This window comes from Stomoxys calcitrans, chromosome 3 (genome assembly GCF_963082655.1).
Source record: "Stomoxys calcitrans chromosome 3, idStoCalc2.1, whole genome shotgun sequence".
NCBI classification, from domain to species: domain Eukaryota; kingdom Metazoa; phylum Arthropoda; class Insecta; order Diptera; family Muscidae; genus Stomoxys; species Stomoxys calcitrans.
The window spans coordinates 199572549-199591689 of record NC_081554.1 but is presented as its reverse complement, the minus strand read 5'-3'; the positions used below and the strand labels follow the sequence as shown (position 1 = coordinate 199591689).

Genomic DNA, 19141 nt, shown 5'->3' with positions numbered 1-19141 from the left:
TAAGGATTCAAATATATGCATGTATATGGTAAGAATATATTAAAAGAGAATACATTTTTATGCAAAGTGTCAAATTAGTCTTTACACAATAAAAAAAAAATAAAATGATATACAACGTGAAAAGTAATGCTTCATTGTCCATCTGGACAATTTTATTATATACTTTCGTAGATACATACACATATCTATATATGTATATAAATATATATTTCTATGAAATATATGCATATGTTAGTGGCTTCAAATTTTTTGGCCGATCAAAGCTCATGTATATTTATTTCGTTTTAAGTATGTTTTTTTGTATGCTAATGAAACTAACTCTTAAGATGAAAAATTTTAAAATATGTTCTACTGTGGGTAAAAAATAATAAGACATTTTAATTTAAATTTCGCGCAGAAATCCATTCGTCGGATAATGCGCCGTCGCATACCGCATTGATTCTTCGTGAGTTTTTCGTCAAAAATTCAAACAATATCGGTCCACAACCACCGTATTCAATCCCATGACAGCCGGTTGTACGTACCGGATTGATCCGATGAATCCCTTAACGGCAGGGGTTGCCGCCTCAGTGTGCCGCACGCTGCTACTACAACAACAACCACCGTATTCAATCCCATGGCAGCCAGTTGAATGCAGCGGCCAGTGTACCATACACTGCTATAACACAACAACTACCACCGTATTCGCCTGGTTTAGCTACGTGTGACTACTGGCTGTTCAGCAAAAACCCGTGAACGCTTCGTGGAAACCGTCTTGAGTCAATTGAAGACATTAAACTTGGATCGCTGCGTACATTCATGACTATTACGGAAATTGTCTTTAATAACTGTTACGACAATTGCAAAAAAAAAACAAAACGTCGGCATAAATGTATTGCAGCCGGCGGGATTAGTTTGAGTGGGAGGAAATAGATAAGCCAGAATAAATAAAGAATTTTAAAATTGTGAACAAAGTCTTACTATTTTTTGCCCGCAGAAGTAGACACTCGAATAATATTTGTGCTTTCAAAAGAACTCATGTTGGAAGCCGTTTACCGCGACAATGAAAATTCTATGTATAGTCCGATAACAGGATGTAAATCGGCATGGCAAAGGTAGAATAATTGGTTTGGATTGTTAAATAACCCATCATGCACACTAATGCAAGAGCGAAAACGACTTTAAATGAGCTCAAGTTAGCAGCCCTTGTCGACGAAGATATGAAGAAATCGAAATCGAACCATTTCAACACATAAGACTTTTTCTTCCAAATGAAGCCTCTGTAATATGTATATACCTATATATATACATATTTATTTACATACATATCATGTAGAGATACACACTACTTATTTATTAGGCATAAAAATAGAGTACGGACTAAATTAAACTTTAAATAAAATTACATATATATCGCTTTGCTTCGTTTTCAGACAAAAAGTAAAGGTGTGATTCTAATGCAAATTGCAGTTGATTTGCAGCAGACACAGTACAGACTCTGCTAGATTACGACATACTATTTGTATGTTTGCCTAATCGGGACTTTTCATTTATGAAAAGTGGACTTTAGATCTTAAAAGGGTGTAGATGTTGTCTTGCAACTTTGGCTGAATACTTTTCTAAATACAGCACTTATTGTTTTCCCAATTTTCAAACGAATAGAATCGAAATAAATGGAAAAGGGTTTTGTTACGTTTTACATAACGTTAAATAAATATTGTGGAAGTAGCAGTGGAGTGCTTGCTTTTCTTGTTTTTGCCATAGTTGAAGTAGAACTCATAACAAAATAATCAATTATATCGATCTAATATTTACTATGTATACATGGTGGCTGAGGACTCTTATCGTGTGGCTTGCGATCGACCTTTTTGCTGAGATGTCATAGTTGATGTTATTCCACTGGATACGGCTACAGTCACATTTTTCGAACAACGTATACAGATGTAGTCATCGTCAGCTTTTATTTGACTTCGATTAAGTCCCACACAGTACATGTGGAACCATTCGTTGCAGCCACCATCGCACTGGACCCAGTCCACTTCTCTTCCTGTTGGTTTGTGACAATTTTCTGCTCGGCATTCTTCCTCGTCGTCATCCTGCTGCGTCATTTGTGCTCTTTGAGAGTTTTTCTTTTGACTCGCAGAACCAGCGTTGTTATTACTATTATTATTATTTCCAACACGTTTTCTATGTTTTTTCTGCGCACTGATCGTTAAATTATTCGATTGGGAGCTGCCATTAGATTGTTTTGTAGGTGTACAATTTTCAGAATTTTCATCAGATGGTTTCGAAGAACAGTCTGACTTTCTACATGACTTCTTAGCCGACGGGTTATTTGCTACAGCCGTAGTAGACGATGTTTGTTTGTTCGGAGTTGCAACTTTTTTCCTTGGGATCGGGCATCCCGTGGCAGGCTCTAGTGATCTACGTTTCTTTATAGCTGCACTTGAATTTCTACCACTGCCACTGTTACTGGTGCTATTGGGGCTACTTTGCACTAAGAGGCTATCATTTGAATCTTCAGCAGCTGAATTGACACTAGAGGGCGGTTTGGGTTGATTATGAGTTTGCTGTTTTAACGATAGTTGGTGGCGTTCCAATTCAGAATTTGGAGGCCTTACTACAGACAAAACACGCCAAATTTCATATGATTCATCCAGGGATACCTCAAGAAGATCCCCTTCCATCATAAGCTCTTCTAAACTTTCGGTTTCAGTGTCAGAAAGAAGTTTCTGCAGATGAAGTCCATGGTCTGCATTTGTCGCCTCATCCAGTGGGACTGTTTCACCATCTTCTTCTTCCTCGTTGCTGAAATTTTCCTCGACGATGTGCAAACGATATTCGTCGTCTGAATCGGCATTGTCTGACCCATCATCTTTAGAATTTCTATGACTGCCGCGTCGTGGCTTATGGTCCGTCCCCGTAGGCTTACCACTTTTGCGTTTTTTCTGCTTATTTCGTTGCTGCGCTGCTATAACTTCTAAAGCAGCCGTTACATCGGGACACCCAAGAGCTTTACGTGCCCTGTCCTGCCAATTCATGGCCCGTTCCGCAAGACACCGCAAAGCTTCGTCTTCTGGCAAACGAATAGGTAGTTTTTGTAGTGAAACGAGAAGTGGCAAAATGGTTTCCAGGCGCGGTCTTTTTGATCGTACACATGATGGGCACAGCCACTTCTGTTTTAAACCATCTTCAACTTGACATATTACACGCATTTGTAACGGCGGCGGCACACAGTCTTCATGAAACCAATCCTTACATAATTGACAATTGAACATTACGCCATGAAACGAAGATTTGCACAGGCAGAATTCATCAGAAGGTGGTTTTTTATCCATGTTTTGTCGCCTAAGTTCTCTCATGTCTTGTAACTCCTTTTCTTCGGCTAGCTTAAAAGAATCTACAATCTGTGCTGGGTTCATTTCTTTAACAAATCCATGTTCAAAAGGCTTTTTTAGATCCGAATCAATTATCACCGGCTCTGCTCTTGGCATTAAAACTTCTAAAAGTGTGCAGAAGGTGTTTTTCTTTAAAAAGGCCTTTTCAGTATTTTCCTTCCAGTCGTGTGCACTTTTAATGTGGCCTTGCATACGCAGAAGCTCTTCAAGTTTTATAGGTATATTTGAACCTCGAGCAACAATAGCTTCCAGTGTGTGACAATATGGAGATTGATTATTGGCCTGTAACTGTTCAACAGAGCGGAGCCAATCTTTTGCTTTCTTTAAAGCATCTTTTAATAATCCATATGATGGTACTTGACCCTCAATATCCGAAGCAGTTTTAAGAAACTGTTCGATTTCTTCTAATTCATGATGCTGTATGTTACAATTAAAATATTTATTTGCTTGACATTCCCATGCCTCTATTGATGCGCCGATTTCTTGCAGTTTCCTAATCTCTTTATCAATAATTGGCTCGGTTGGTGCAATTTCTGCTGCAGCTTCATGTAATAAATTTTTTATGTCTTCATACGTCAGTTTGGATGTCCCAGCACGTAAGCCCTGTGAACGCCGATACCATTTAAACTGTTTAAGTCTCATTATAAGTTGTTGTATTTGTGGTAGTTCGATGCGCAATGAATTGCCCTCTCCAATGATAGATTCTAAATCCGATTCCTCTAAAGATTCTAACGATAATTTCATAATTTCCGCGGTGCGTTCCAAAAAATTTTTCCCTAACACTAAAAGTTCGCGAACAGAAATTCCTTCATCAATTGTACAGCAAAGATTATCTATTTCTTGTACAAAAAGCTCTAGCTCTTCCATAGTAAGTTTGTACTGTGCGGCTTCCAAATTATTATCAGAGCGAGTACGGACCTGCAAGTGGAATATAAGATTTATTTATTTGAGGCTTTAGAACAATGGGCATACTTACTTTGTTGATACCAAGTTGCTGTATTACCGTAACACATTTTTCCGCCTCTAACACAGCAGCATTTAGGCGGTCTATAAGAAGTGATGAAGGAAATTTTTTGATTTCGGCCTCCTTGCAAAGTTCTTGAAGTTCCTGCAGGGTGACTGATGTTGGTGTGTTTGCGTCGACAATATCGCGGCATCGTGACAACCACCTTTCAAAGCTTTGAGCTTTGGACTTTAACTTTTGCAACATCAATGGCATTTCGTCAAGAGTGTAGCGATACAGCAATGTGTGTTTTTCAGGGGCACATGTGCAAAGAACAGTGTAATGGCGCAAACAAACTATAGCTTTAGTACACTCACAAGACACGGCAGAGAGAAAACAAGTCGTGTTACATTCCTGGCAATGACGCTCATCGTCTGGTATTAATTCAAATGCTTTTCTTTCAGCTCGCGTCACACCCCATTCAAGAAGAGATTTACGCAATTTTTTTTCTGAGTCCACCATTTCCGCCATATCTATATAACAGGCCGTTGCTATTCCAAATGTTAATTTGGCTGGTTCTAAGGCCATTTTGCATACTAACTCATCGTGCGAAAAGACACAGAATCTTCGAAGCATAGAGTAGTGGTTAATACATTCGCGTCCCATTTTAAGCCAGTCTGCGGGGGCAAAATTGACAGCCTCAGCAAAATTATATCCTTGATTAAATCCGGCATGGTAAGCACGTGGAAACGTGATTACAAATTCTCCCGCATTTTGATCTGTTCGATAGACTGGAACCCGGTTGTTCATTAATATATTAGGATTCATGATAGTCACCAATTGGTGAAGTAAGTCTGGTTGGGAGGCGAACAATTCCGGAGCTGCTTGTTTCATTGTTTCCTCAAATTGTTCAGCACAGCTTCCGGGAACTCCGTACCAAGTTTTGGGTTCTCCCCAATGCAAGTAATTTATTGAATAGCTCCAGTGGTCTTCGTTATGCCAGCAGAATGCTGCGAAGCACATACCAACGTACATCCAAGGAGCATTCATACCACTTATATCGGCATTAATATGCCCAAGTATTGAATCTTCGAGTAAAGGCAGATTATTTAAATTCCAGCTTGACTCAGCATATTCCTGGTCTCCTGGCAATAAGTAAAGTGAACTCTTTGTTGGGAAACCCGAACCATGATCCATCGTATGAAGATCTGCACCATATTCAACGGTGACATCTTCGTCTATGGAAGATACTATGCGCCAAAACTCGCGTTCTACTAAATCTGTGGGAACCAAGTGCACAGGTTTTCTAAAATAATCCATTTTAAATTGATCGGCCATTTGGCCGAACTGCTGCAAAGTGTATTCACGCTCCGCTTGTTCGAATCCAAAAGCTTCTGTTGGTTTGCTAACTTCTTCAACAACACAACGGGGACAAAGCCACTCACCTAAAAAAAATGAAGTTATATATTAGAAAAAATGGGAGCAATTATTATAATGAGTGAATTGTTTAACTGACCTTTTGGGATGCTAGAAAGCGGCGGTAGCAAACAGAACGTGTGATATGAGTCGTCGCAACCATCGCACAGCAGCATTGACTCCTCTACATCACCACGGTTACAAATGTGGCAAATATACTTCATAAGCGGATCTACTGCAACATTGGCACTAGTGGCTTTTTTCTGAACTGATATACCATTCCCTGTGATTGAACGGTTGGCATTTGAGGGGACAGAAGCTTCGAAACAGCTAATAAGATCTCTTTTAAAATCTTCTTTTGTTTCCGTCTTATAAGTAGTTCGATTAGTTCCAAGTCCGCAACTTGCATTGGAATTTGCAAAACGTTTTGAGCGCCTAGCATTACTTTCGTTGGGGGGAGCTATTTGTTGTCGAGTTGGGATTTCATGAGCTTTATAATCAGTGCCATCTTCCATTTTAACGTCAGGAGAAGATGAAGTGGTGGACGTTGCAAACTGTCCAAGAACTTTTCCTGAAGTATACACCTCAAAAGGATGTAGTATACGTTCATAATGCGCTTTAAGTGTAGCTCCAACACTCTTACTCGAAGGATATGACATACGATTTGCCACTTTGGCCCATTTTCGTTCCTTAGTTGTCTGCTCCATGCCTCCCTCTTCTTGTACCATCCTATGAAGTGTATATAAATCTAAAGCCTTCCTTTCAACCATCGGAATTTTTAGCGAAGACCCTTGTAATTCCCAGAACTTAGCTATCTGGTCCAAAAAGTTAAGTTTGACGCGTGTTTTTGCTTCCAGTTCATTTAAACGCTGAACACGGGGTGTAAACTTCAACTTATCTACATCAACAGCGAATGGTGGTGACCATGATTCAGGAGGTAATATTTTAGCTATGCCACATTTCTCAGCTATTGGCCGTATTTTACTTATATATGCCAATGGATTTTTGAACTCTTCTGGAGTGGGTTTGAATACCGGACACTCAAGGGGCGTATCAAAATTAAATTCTTCCGTCTTATTCATATTAAATGTGCTCGAACTATGTGGCTGCAAATGATTCTTTTCCTTCCGACCAGTACTTGTTGGCTGTGGGCAACTATTATGATATTTTTTGGTGGCACTAGATTTGTCATCGCTGCTGTTTACTTGCACTCCTGTGGTTGATTCTAAATGCATGCCGATTTTTTTTTGAGCGGATTCACTTCCACTTATGTTTCCACTTGTAGAGGTTCTGGTACGAAGTCGTCTAGCAGGTGTCGTCGTTCCGTTGCTTCCAGTAAGTGTATTTGACGCAGCTGGACTGCTTGCAGTACTGCTACTGCTGCTATCAGGATTTCCAGAAACTTTTGTTGACATTATAGCCTGTCAAAATATTATCCTTTTCAAATATCTTTAAAGAAATAGATGTGAAATTTATTTGTTTAATAATAGTCTTATAGTACATACAAGATATGTGTATGATTAGCATTACATACGTAGGCCATCAGCTTTTTTTCATTTAATTTTATAAATGTTATAAAGAAGCCAACGGCCCATTGTTAAATATTACAAACATTATACATTATGTATTGTAGTAAAGGCAAATTAAATTTACTATGCAAAACTACTCATAGTTAAAGAATTCAAAATTCAATTGTAAACAGAAAAGGCCTCCCAGTCAGGTAACTCAGCAAAAGTAATAGGATAAGAAATCCCTTGCCAGCATTACTTTGGGACGTTGCCGCATAGACAGTATGAAATGATAATGCGTTTCATACTGATTGGAAGACACATATTTATGCTATATAACCGATGTAGTGGAGTTAGGACCTTTTTAAACACACTACTTATATGGTCAGAAAAATCAAGCCTACTATCAAAAGTTATGCCACGGCATTTTAAGTTGTCAACAAACTCAACTGATGTTGAGTTTGTTGACAACGGCTCTAACAGCATCCGTTAGATTTAACAAATTAGTTCTTATAGTAAATGCAAGATAAGGATATAACTAGAATTGGCTACTTTAGCCATCAACTGATTAGTTTATACAAGGAAAGATAATCATATGGCTAGCCTAGACTGCAAAATAAAGCTTTAAGTTGAATTCATACATATTTTCTGTGGTAGGTTTTTCAAAAGTATCTAATCCATTGTTGTGAAGTATTATTCTACGTTGGCGGAAAAGTGATCACCATGATTGAAGAATATCTTGAACTGTTATAAGGTGTCCGCATTCTGGACTCTTATTATCACTATCCTTATTAAGTAAGTGTTGATGAATAGCAGTGGCATGCCCAATTGTCTTACAATCAGTATCCATTGAATAAATTGGGAATAGGTATTTGGTATTAATGGAAGTAAAGTGGTGGTATTGAAAGCTTTTGCGTCTGTCTGTTTTATGTCGATATGTAAAATAGCGATTTTTAGATCCTCCTTTTCAATAAGTGGATTTAATATTGGAGGTGCTGCGCAGCATATTTGGCAATATATTTGTCTATTTCCGACTAAGGCCACATGCCGTGAACACAAATTCATCATTCCGTTTGCAACACCTAGAATTCTTGATCAATATGGCAGTGAGAGACTGTCTATATAGGCATATTCGTCCATTTAGCGGAAGCACTCCAACTTCCCGCTCGAGGTTTTGCAGGAGGTGGTGGTTGCGCAGCGGCAGCACTATCTGTTTCTTCTAATGCAATATCTGTGGAAAAATTGGCTACTTTTACTGGTTTAAGGAAATGAAGGATTTTCTTGAATGAATTAACAGACAATCAATTATAGTAATGTTTATCGTATGGTCCTGGGTTACAAGCGAGACACTCATCCAGCACGTTCACATTGATCCTACCCCAGTAGGAAGTGACGTGGATGCATCCGCCAGAACTTTTGAATTATGAAAATTTCTAATTTGTCAATAAATATTTCACTAAGTACCACTTATCATTACTCCTTATCAATCCTCACTTATCAATCTGTGCTGTCTGATTCAAGTTTAAGCTCAATGATAAGAGCCTTCCTTTTCGTAGGCGGGTCCAAACGGCGTGCCTCAGTGGGACACCTCTTTGGGGAGAAGTTTTTACAAGGCATAGTATCTCACAAACGTATCCTGAATTAGGAGCGATAACCACCGCTGACAATTTTAACGTCATAATAATAATTAATAATTTAAAGGAAGCTATTGCTCTTGTGAAACTCAAACCAAAATCAAAAGCCTTCTACAAGTTTGTCCTTCAACGTAAGAATTTAGTTAGAGCAAATATCGGTCTTTGAATTCCAGGAAAACGAAATTATATTTTTCTTTCCACATTCTTATTTTTTTAGTTCCATCGCAATAACTTGAAGACGACCGTTCTGTGATGTTGTTATAGCCATCGATCCTCGTCAAGCTCATATAGGAGAGCAAGCTCGTTCCAGTCTATACGACCGATTGCCGCGAGAACATGATGGCCATTGGTTATTTAAAGCGCCAATAACTCGCCTTGTCGGCCTCTCACTGAGACTCTCGATACCGAGAGTCCACTACCACTAGCATTCCACTATCTGCAACCAGTGGAGGCACCCGGTAGCTCACAGCTAACTACGGGACGCGTTTCGTAATTTGGTTTAGAATTAATCATCAGCCATATTAGATGTGAGGGCTTCAATGGCCGTACGTTGGCATGTTGCATTGTACCGAATTTATTGCGATAATGCCTCTTTGATACGAATACCATATTGACCACGCTCGACAACCCTATCTATTAGCTGTACTTTTCCCAAGGAATGTGGTTCCGTGTAATGTCTGCTCAATTTACACTTGTCCCATGGTATACACATGATTCTGTGCATCTGTTGGATGTTGTATTGATGGTTTCGGTGCCAATTTCTTTTAACATTGAATTATTTATCATCAATTTTTAACTGACAGTGTCAAGGAGGCTGCCTTTGCGCAGAAGTTAGCGTGTCCGCCTATGATCCTGAACGCCTGGGTTCAAATCAAGGTGTGATCAGAAAAAAATTTTAGTGTTGGTTATCTCCCTACAAAATGCTGGTGACACTTGTAAGGTATCCGGCCATGTTAAACTTCTCTTACAAGTTGTGTCGCCAAGTGGCATGACTCGGCATAGAAAAGGGGGTTGCAAGTCATTGAGCTTAAACTTGATGGACTGCACTATAGATATGACAGAAGTATCCCTGATCCTTAAAGGAATGTTCTGGGAAAAATATGTAATGTCAAAATTTAATTATATTTTTAACAATATTGGCCATAAATCATAAACAGATATGTGTTTGTAAGCGGCTGGTAACCAAGGTTCGTAAATAGAGTTAGGCCTGCGTATCTATTCACAACTAGCAACATGCAACTCTGCTCTATAAACGCCAACATTTACATTGCCTCTGCCAAAAATCTTACTAGCCAAGGGTTAGTAAAATTATCCACCATGGCACGCAGCCATTATTTAAAAATATAATGAAAAGATACGAAATGTTGCCACTTTACTTTTGCAGAAGTACTAGTTGTTCCAAGGTATAGTGATACCTAGAAGACCTCGGCATGTAGATCCAAGCTGACGTCTTTGCGCGGATAAGAGTGGTGCTTCACACAATCCTGATTTAATCACACAGGCCGAACTGCAAAATCTTTATTTGGTGGTGGATTGTTGCTACGATACGGGCCCAGTATACAGATATTGCAGTAAAAGTAGTTGTTGGTAGGAATCGTCACGCCATAGACATTCAGATCTAACTGTCAACGAATGCGACTGAAGATTAGGTTGCGGATAAATTCAAAATTGCCGAAAAAGGTGGCTCTATAAAGGCGTAAGGTTCGGTGCACCCGAATAATAAGTTTTCTGGGTAATTTCTCTCACTCTTGATACTATGGTATGCAAATTGAAAGGCATAGCAGTACATCGGGTCGCCAGTCATTTGAAGAATTTAGGGACAAGAAGACGAAGTGAAACAGGGAGTTGCCCAAGGCGGAGTGATATCTCCAGTACGGTTTAACCTTTACCTATCCTCCATTCCACCCCTTCCATACGGCATAGAGATCGTATAATATGCCGATGGTTGTACTGTCATGACATCAGCCCCCACCTATTGTTGACATCTGCGATAGGTTGAACGTCTATCTCACCTCAACGAACTTGCCTCATATTTCGCTGAAGAAGATATCTGCCACCAAATCTTCAGCCACAGTGTTCACTACAAATACGCGTGAGGAGAAAGCCGAGCTGACTCTGATGGTCAATTGAGAAATGATTCCGACCAATCAAGTGTCCCAAAATACTTGGTGTCACATTTGACAGCTCTTACACGTTCTCCCCACATGCCACAGCAATTTGCGATAAAGTCAAAAGTAGAAACAAGATCCTCAAGAAAGAAACTTTGTTGACCATGTACAAAGCTATTGTTGTAAGTTATGCCGGTCTGTGGTAAGTTATGTAGCGCCAGTGTGGTCTCGTCAGCTTTGTGACACTCACCCACTCGACTCAGACTCAGATCCCTGTGGACGCGCCCATCATAGTAGCAGAGTTCCTGGATCTTGACACTCAACAGAATCAAGCAGACAAAAGATAGAACACAACAACAACAACAGTGTGATAAAGCGCATTTTCCGAAGCATCTCAACTAGTGTGAGCGGTTGAAACGAGTCAACGTGGACATAGCATAAGGTAGTTTGATTGATTAATTACAAATAAATAAATAAATGACCATGCCACAGCAATTTGCGATAAAGTCAAAAGTAGAAACAAGATCCTCAAGAAAGAAACTTTGTTGACCATGTACAAAACTATTGTTGTAAGTTATGCCGGTCTGTGGTAAGTTATGTAGCGCCAGTGTGGTCTCGTCAGCTTTGTGACACTCACCCACTCGACTCAGACTCAGATCCCTGTGGACGCGCCCATCATAGTAGCAGAGTTCCTGGATCTTGACACTCAACAGAATCAAGCAGACAAAAGATAGAACACAACAACAACAACAGTGTGGTAAAGCGCATTTTCCGAAGCATCTCAACTAGTGTGAGCGGTTGAAACGAGTCAACGTGGACATAGCATACGGTAGTTTGATTGATTAATTACAAATAAATAAATAGTTTTTGACAGATTTACAGACAGAAACGAAATTTCTAAATTGATTTTTTTCGACCATACTTGACAAGAATGTCAATTGCAAATTTGCTCACGAGCATTCCATTACGAAAGGGGGCAATCCCATAGCAGCCGGTTGTGAGTACCGGATTCACCCGATGAAATCCTTCATGGACAACAACAACGGAAGGGGGAGCAAACTGCTCACATATCAATGAACACTGTCCGTTTTGAGATTTTACATTGTATATGATACATGATAAAGATACATCAAATTAAATTATTTATGCAAAATCTCGAGAGACCTAACTTGTATTTTGGGATATTGGCAAATGAACTGACGCTACACCTGGCCATTATTGGCGAGATATTGGCGTCTTTGAATAACCAATGACCACCATGATCTCGCGGTGATCGGTCATATAGACCGGAACGAGCTTGCTCCCTATAAGAGAATAACGGAAATCGCCGTGGAGGTGGCAAATGTGGCTATAACAACAAAAAGAGTGTTTTTAGAATAGAGTAGAAATTTGACATCGAAAATTTAGGCCAAGGGCCTAAAAACCAGTTCGAAAAGACATGTCGCCGATTAAAAAAAAAACCTGGGTCTAAATAAAAGAGTTTTAGGAGTAGAGTTCGATCGTATCATTTAAATATTCAACAAGTGATTAAGATTCCGCTTAATACATAAGTTGACATGTAGCCTAATAATGGCAATATGATATTGAAATGAAGGGTATATGGCAATAGGGTTGTTGTTGTTGTAACCATATTCTTGTGTAGGTGGCCATCCTCGTCAAGCTCCCGTAGGTGAGCTAGCTCGTTCCGGTCCAAAGTACGGATCGGCGCGGGTTGGCCAATGGTTATTTAAATGCACCAATAACTCCCCTCGTCATATCGAGCATCGTAGGCACTCAGTATTTGTGCAAGGGCCGGTACCATCCGACCTCTCACTGAGACTCTCCGTTTGATACCGCTGTTTGTCCGCAACTGCAGTTATAGCTACTCCGGATAGAGCATTCCATTATTCGCAATCATTTATCATGTATCATTTAAACATTCAACAAGTGATTAAGATTCCGCTTAATACATAAGTTGACATGTAGCCTAATAATGGCAATATGATATTGAAATGAAGGGTATATGGCAATAGGGTTGTTGTTGTTGTAACCATATTCTTGTGTAGGTGGCCATCCTCGTCAAGCTCCCGTAGGTGAGCTAGCTCGTTCCGGTCCAAAGTACGGATCGGCGCGGGTTGGCCAATGGTTATTTAAATGCACCAATAACTCCCCTCGTCATATCGAGCATCGTAGGCACTCAGTATTTGTGCAAGGGCCGGTACCATCCGACCTCTCACTGAGACTCTCCGTTTGATACCGCTGTTTGTCCGCAACTGCAGTTATAGCTACTCCGGATAGAGCATTCCATTATTCGCAACCTGTGGACGCGCCTGGTAGCTCGCAGCTAAGCTTCTCGTGACGGCAATGAACATCACACAAATTGGAGCTCAATGTTCCAGCTTGTGCGGTGCCAGGATAGCTGTAAGCAATGTGTTCCGTCCACATGTAAAAGTTCTAAACAGAAAGTATGGTAAGCATCTGAAATGGCTATATAAACTGAAGATTCAAGCGCTCGCCTCTCCTTCAATTCGCACCAAACGGACATAAAATCCGAAAATACCAATAAGGGACATAAATTAAAGAAGAGGGTTACGAATTCTACAAATAATAAATGAAAACAAAAAAAAAAAACATTTTTTTTTTATTTATTTCATTTCATGCAATGCGAAGCCATCAGGCCTATAAATAATCACACTATGCATAAGACGTACTTTTTCTAACATAAGTTAAAAAACTACTCAATTAAAAATAAAAAACTTAAAAACTTAGAAAATGGAAAAAAATTTTAACATATTTAACACTTACTGAATCTAGATAAAACTAAATAACAAATAAAAAACAAATTACTAAAAATTATAAGCAGTAACTGAAATAAAAAAAAAAAACATTTTTTTAAATATGTACCGCATTTCGCCAAAAGGTATTGGCAAGTTGTGTATGCCAACAATGTGGAGTATATTTGATGTTAAGGTACACTCATGAGAGCTAGAAGTTTAGATTATATATAAATATATTCATATTCATATTTATTCTGTGTATTGTAGAAGGCACAGCGTAGCGTGTTTGGGTGGGCTAGCAATATTTAAAACTACTCATATATGAAGCATTTGATCCCAGTCATATAAAATGAAAAGGAAACGTTATTATAAAACAAAAAACACTTCTCAAAGAAAATATAGGAATAATTATTCCATTTTAAAGATAACAATGATATAAAAAATATCTGCAAAATAAAAAAAATATAAAAAAAACCAAAAATTACCAAAAAGGAAAAAAAGAAAATATTTTAAAAATATTAAAAAATTAAAAAAAAAGAACAAATAAATAATCACAAAATAAAATCTCTAGTCCCACCTTGAACGCATTAAACAGAGAAGAAACCCAATATAAATATAAGGGATTTAGATTAGAGATAGTTTTGCAAAAGCTTCCCGCGATAAGATGCAAATGAAAAAATGTGGATAGCTTATTTGGTGGGTCTGGACGACATTCATATAGATACGGTGAATATCAGATACGTATGGTAGCAGATACGGTGGATAGCTACCGGATTAATGTTGTCCCCGGAGAACAACCGCCTCCTATCGCACATGAAGCAACTGACCTCCCCTGGCAAGCCAGATTAGTTCTGTTCAATTACAATCCCGCAGATGCAGCCGTCTCAACTCCTACAGAGCAAGGATTTATGTTAATGTGCAGGATATGTTTCCCGATTATGACCGGTGACCCTACGATACACGACACCTGTTTAACTACCCAGCCAATCCCACTCGACTCTGACCTTCTCGACACACTTTACCTTAGTCGCAAAGTTCCAGGATCTACGTATTCAACAGAATAAGGCAAATAAAAGATAGAACACACCACACAACAAAAACAATCCCATAACAGCCGGTTGTACGTACCGGATTGGATCGATGGAATCTTTCATCGGCAAGGGCTGCCGCCTCAGTGTAAAACACTCTGCTATAACAAAAACAACAACCGACGATATACCAAAGCGTTGGAGTTTAGACGAAAGCGATTGGGAAGATTTCAAAAAAAACAGGCTAATTTTTATTCAAAATTATTTAAAACCTGTTTAACTTACACTCCTTTTTTAGATTTATTTTACATTTTATGGCGACGTAGACGCATGTAGAAACTGAGAACTAATGCTATGAGAAAGTAAGAAGTTTTATCGAACAGGAAACTTTGGTACTTCGGCTGTGTTCGTGTCTCACACTAGGATGCATATGAAGTTCTACCTCACTTCAAATGCACTGAATTTGGATGTGAATATTAGGAAGCGAAAGCGACATGGTTGGCTCAACGGTAGGAACTGGTAAAAATCTTCATTCTCAAGCTCTCTTCCAGACTCTCACTAAAGAACTAACCTAACAAAAAACAGGCTAATTAATGAGTTGTTATAATCCCATGGCAACCGGTTGTATGTACCGGATTGACCCGATACACATCAGTGTACAACAACAAAAGCTTGGTTATTCAAAATTATTTATTTATTCTAACTTACATTTCTTAATTTACATCTTAAGAATGGTACTGTATTCTTTTTTGCGAAATTTTTTCATGATTACTATTTTCAGATAATAGATTTTGGAGCAAAACAATTTTTGCTTCGAGTTTTCTAAACCGAACTTATCATCCTAATGGAAGGCATTAATCCCTCGATTTGGTCGTATGATCGATCTTGATCCCAGTCATTACCTCTATGTCTCCTTTTAAAGCAATTGGATGATTCAACGGTAGGAACTAGAAGCCATCTTCCTTCTCCTGTTCCTGTGGTAAGAGAGTCTGATGGCAGCTACTTCCTCTATTCCTGTGCTATCACAATGGCCGAAAACTTCTGAGTTTGGCAGACTGTCACTTGAACCTAACCTACCTTTCTGCGTAACAATGCCTATTCCATGGCAGCCGATCAGTGTACAACACACTGCTAGAGCAAAACCCTGCTATAACAACAACACTTCCACGAGAGTGTGAGCGAGGCAAAGAAGGAAATCTGATAATATATTCAGATAGTGTGATAAAGGATAGTGTTAAAAAAAATATTGTTTTGTTTTTCCGCTTCAATTTATTTTGATCACAAAATTAGTTGGTCGTCTAGCATATCGAAGTATGTACAATGAGAAAAAGTCTCAGCTAAGAAGACTTTTTCAATCAAATCCGTTGGAAAGACAAAGTGGAGAAATACATCTCGAAATTTGAGAAGAAGCGCCGAACAGAGCAAGCGTTAGTGATAGCCAACTTAAAGTAGAATTTGCCGTACACTAAAATGTTTTCTTGAGGACTTTCCAAAAAGAAAAGTTCAGTAGTTGGACGTTGATTTATTATATACAATTCATAAGCCTAGGAGTTAAGGAGTAAACCACATTTAACTCATTAGTCTAAATTTTGTTGGTATACTACCATATTGTAATGAAATATTAATTTCAGAAAACTGACGTCCGTCAACGTGCCATCTATTATACCTATAGAAATTTGATCTAACCATATATTATTTTACAAATCACAATTACCATCAAATTATTATTTCACAAATATAATATATGTAGGTATTTTTTGTTTGTCATTTTCTTCCATTAGAATCCTTACCAGCGTTAAAAAAAAACATGCCTCCTTTTTGCATATTACTCTGGTACGAACAGGCACCCCATAGTTATATGTGGAAGCCATATTGTAAACTACGAAATAATTTTATTTCTGGCTCCACTGCACAAATATCGGCCAGAAATAGAGAGAAGCATCAGAAAAAGTGCACACTTCTATCATGTATGAGACACACACATTTTGTAAATAGGTACATCATTTCTAAAATGAAATTTTGTAAAAATTTAAAACTACAGCGACATTCGTGTTTAACAACCCCCCCACTGTGTTTAATATAGGAAATGTAAATCCATTATGCAGAAGTATATGTAGATTTGCCCCGTCTGGCCCAGAAAAATTTGACACTAAACATTTTCTAATGTACTCCGGTGTGGTTCCACGATATTGCGAGGGCGAATATAGGATTAGAGTATAATGCTACACCGCGAGACGAAAGTTGTCCAGGTCGTTGTCCGTCCCATTGTCAGGCAAGAAACAAAACAGAAGTTGTAATATACAAAACAAACCCGAAGGAAAACGCAACCACTTACATGTCCACATACACAAAGGCCTACCAACTCTATTAAAACCACACACACTACTACTCACACAACCATCAATGCGCGAATGGCACACACACGAAAACTTTCAATCAGGGATGCCACTGGTCCGCAGCCTTTATGCAAACTCGCATAATTTACTTAGTATTACAATATATGTATTCACGAACGTATGGTACATTGACCATACAACATTATATAATATACCACATCAAAAATATTTATTCATACATGCAATCTAAAGCTCTTTGAGCTGGGTAAAGTACTCGTTAAACGGCGACTTTTTCATTGTAGTGATGGCATCCCTGGTTTCAATCACCATCATTATAATTTACCTCTTGTATATGCATGTATGTTCGTACGTACATACGTTTATGCATGTATATAAATATCAAGTATATTTCTATATACACAGATATATAATATTCGTGTATGTTTTCTCTATTCGCATCACAGTAATTAGTTTTCCGAATCTTAAACAAATCAATTTGATATATTTTACAAGATAATCCGCATTGTACTTACGATTAAAGTCGGGCCTTTATCCCTACTAGGTGGCGACCAAATTTGCAGTTGAAATTTATTGTCCCTTTTGTTGTTTTTGTTCATTCATTCAGTACAGTATTGTTTTGCATAATATATGTAGTATATTGTTTTGACAAAAGTACATTTTAACTTATTTTTTAATATGGACATACGGTTATTATCAAACGTGGAACATACACTGCCACTGTCCACAATTTTTTCTTCCCAGTTTAGTCAATGTTTAATTATTTTTCACATCACCAAGCGCTACATCACAATGTGCGTGATTGATATTTTCCGTAAAAAAAGTTTAGTCCGTAGCTTATTTTCACTTTTTTCTGCATATATGATTGGATGATTGTATAGGTTTACGCATTTGTGGAATTGGACATGTATTGCTTTGTCTTTCGTCCAAAAAATGAATTAGTAAAACTATAAAACTCCAGACGGAACGGCGTGACAATGGTTACTGCCAGCACAGTACTTAGTAGTTTCGTCAATCGTATTTCGCCTATTAATTCTTTTTGCCATTAAGATTTTTTGTGGTGGGATTGATTTCACAAATCTATTTAGTTAGAGTAAGTCATTAGCAATCCATCTAGTCCGACGCGGAGCACTGTTACACTTACGGGTACTCGAATATTGCTGCGCTACTTCACGAGCGATTTGCTTTCTGTTTCATTGAAATAAATTGGAAAATTTTTGACGATGTTAAGATTTGTATTGTTATATTCTATCAAGAAAATGAAGCCGAAGAAAAATTAATGTGGAACGGCGGAACTAAAAGTCGACTTTCGAAAAATCGATTATTATCGATGGATTAAAAATTCGAATAATCGATTAGTCAAAGTCGACTTTTAACACAGACAATAGAACTTATTGCTGCATTTTCCCTCCCTCTAGGAGGTGATTAGTGCAACTCTGATTTTGAGTATGTTACTAGTTTGCGACATTTTTCTTAATTTTTGTGCAGAATGCATTTATAAGGTGAGGCCATGCGAACAGCTGCGTTTTCATTCAAATGTCAAAGGCTTGATAACACCGCTGGGATTTTTTTTCTAAAATCGTAAAAAGATGTTCTATTTGATCTGATATTCCACATATAAACATTACAATTTACGGCATTTGCCACTCAATGTAGTTTCGTTTTGGGAAGATTTTTGTTGTTGGGCTAATGACACCACCTCTTAATTGTACCATGATTTTTATGTTATGGTTCGAAATACGACGGACTCTTTTCTTTCTCAGAACACAAACAAAAGCCAAAATTCGTTGGTAGAGAGTGCACTTCGCGAGAAAAAATTTTACTCAGCTGTCATGTCGAAACAATGAAAGGTGGACTTATTTGTACAACTACCACAAATCATATGATGCAACCCGCCATCTTGCCATCAAGCTGATCAGCGTTTTGCCAACACACGCAAAGAAATTTGTGTGTATACGGGTTCGTACATGAGCAGAGAATATGCGAGAAAGAAGATTCCAAATAAAAATCTGTCATA

At 38.3% G+C, this 19141-nt stretch overlaps 1 protein-coding gene across 2 annotated transcripts; it reads right to left on the bottom strand.

Moving 5' to 3' along the window:
* On the bottom strand, positions 1-18383 carry LOC106092948 (lysine-specific demethylase 5). 2 transcript variants are annotated; one of them, XM_013259905.2, is made up of 5 exons: positions 18269-18383; positions 17640-18204; positions 5837-7185; positions 4354-5765; positions 1-4295 (listed from the first exon to the last, which is right to left on the bottom strand). In XM_013259905.2, the coding sequence occupies exons 3-5, from the start codon at positions 7149-7151 to the stop codon at positions 1821-1823; spliced, it is 5202 nt and encodes a 1733-aa protein (XP_013115359.2). In that variant the 5' UTR covers positions 7152-7185; positions 17640-18204; positions 18269-18383; the 3' UTR covers positions 1-1820. The 2 variants fall into 2 exon arrangements, with proteins under 2 accessions (XP_013115359.2, XP_013115358.2); XM_013259904.2 differs by having other exon boundaries at positions 17640-18383.
* Positions 18384-19141: the final 758 nt, after the last annotated feature.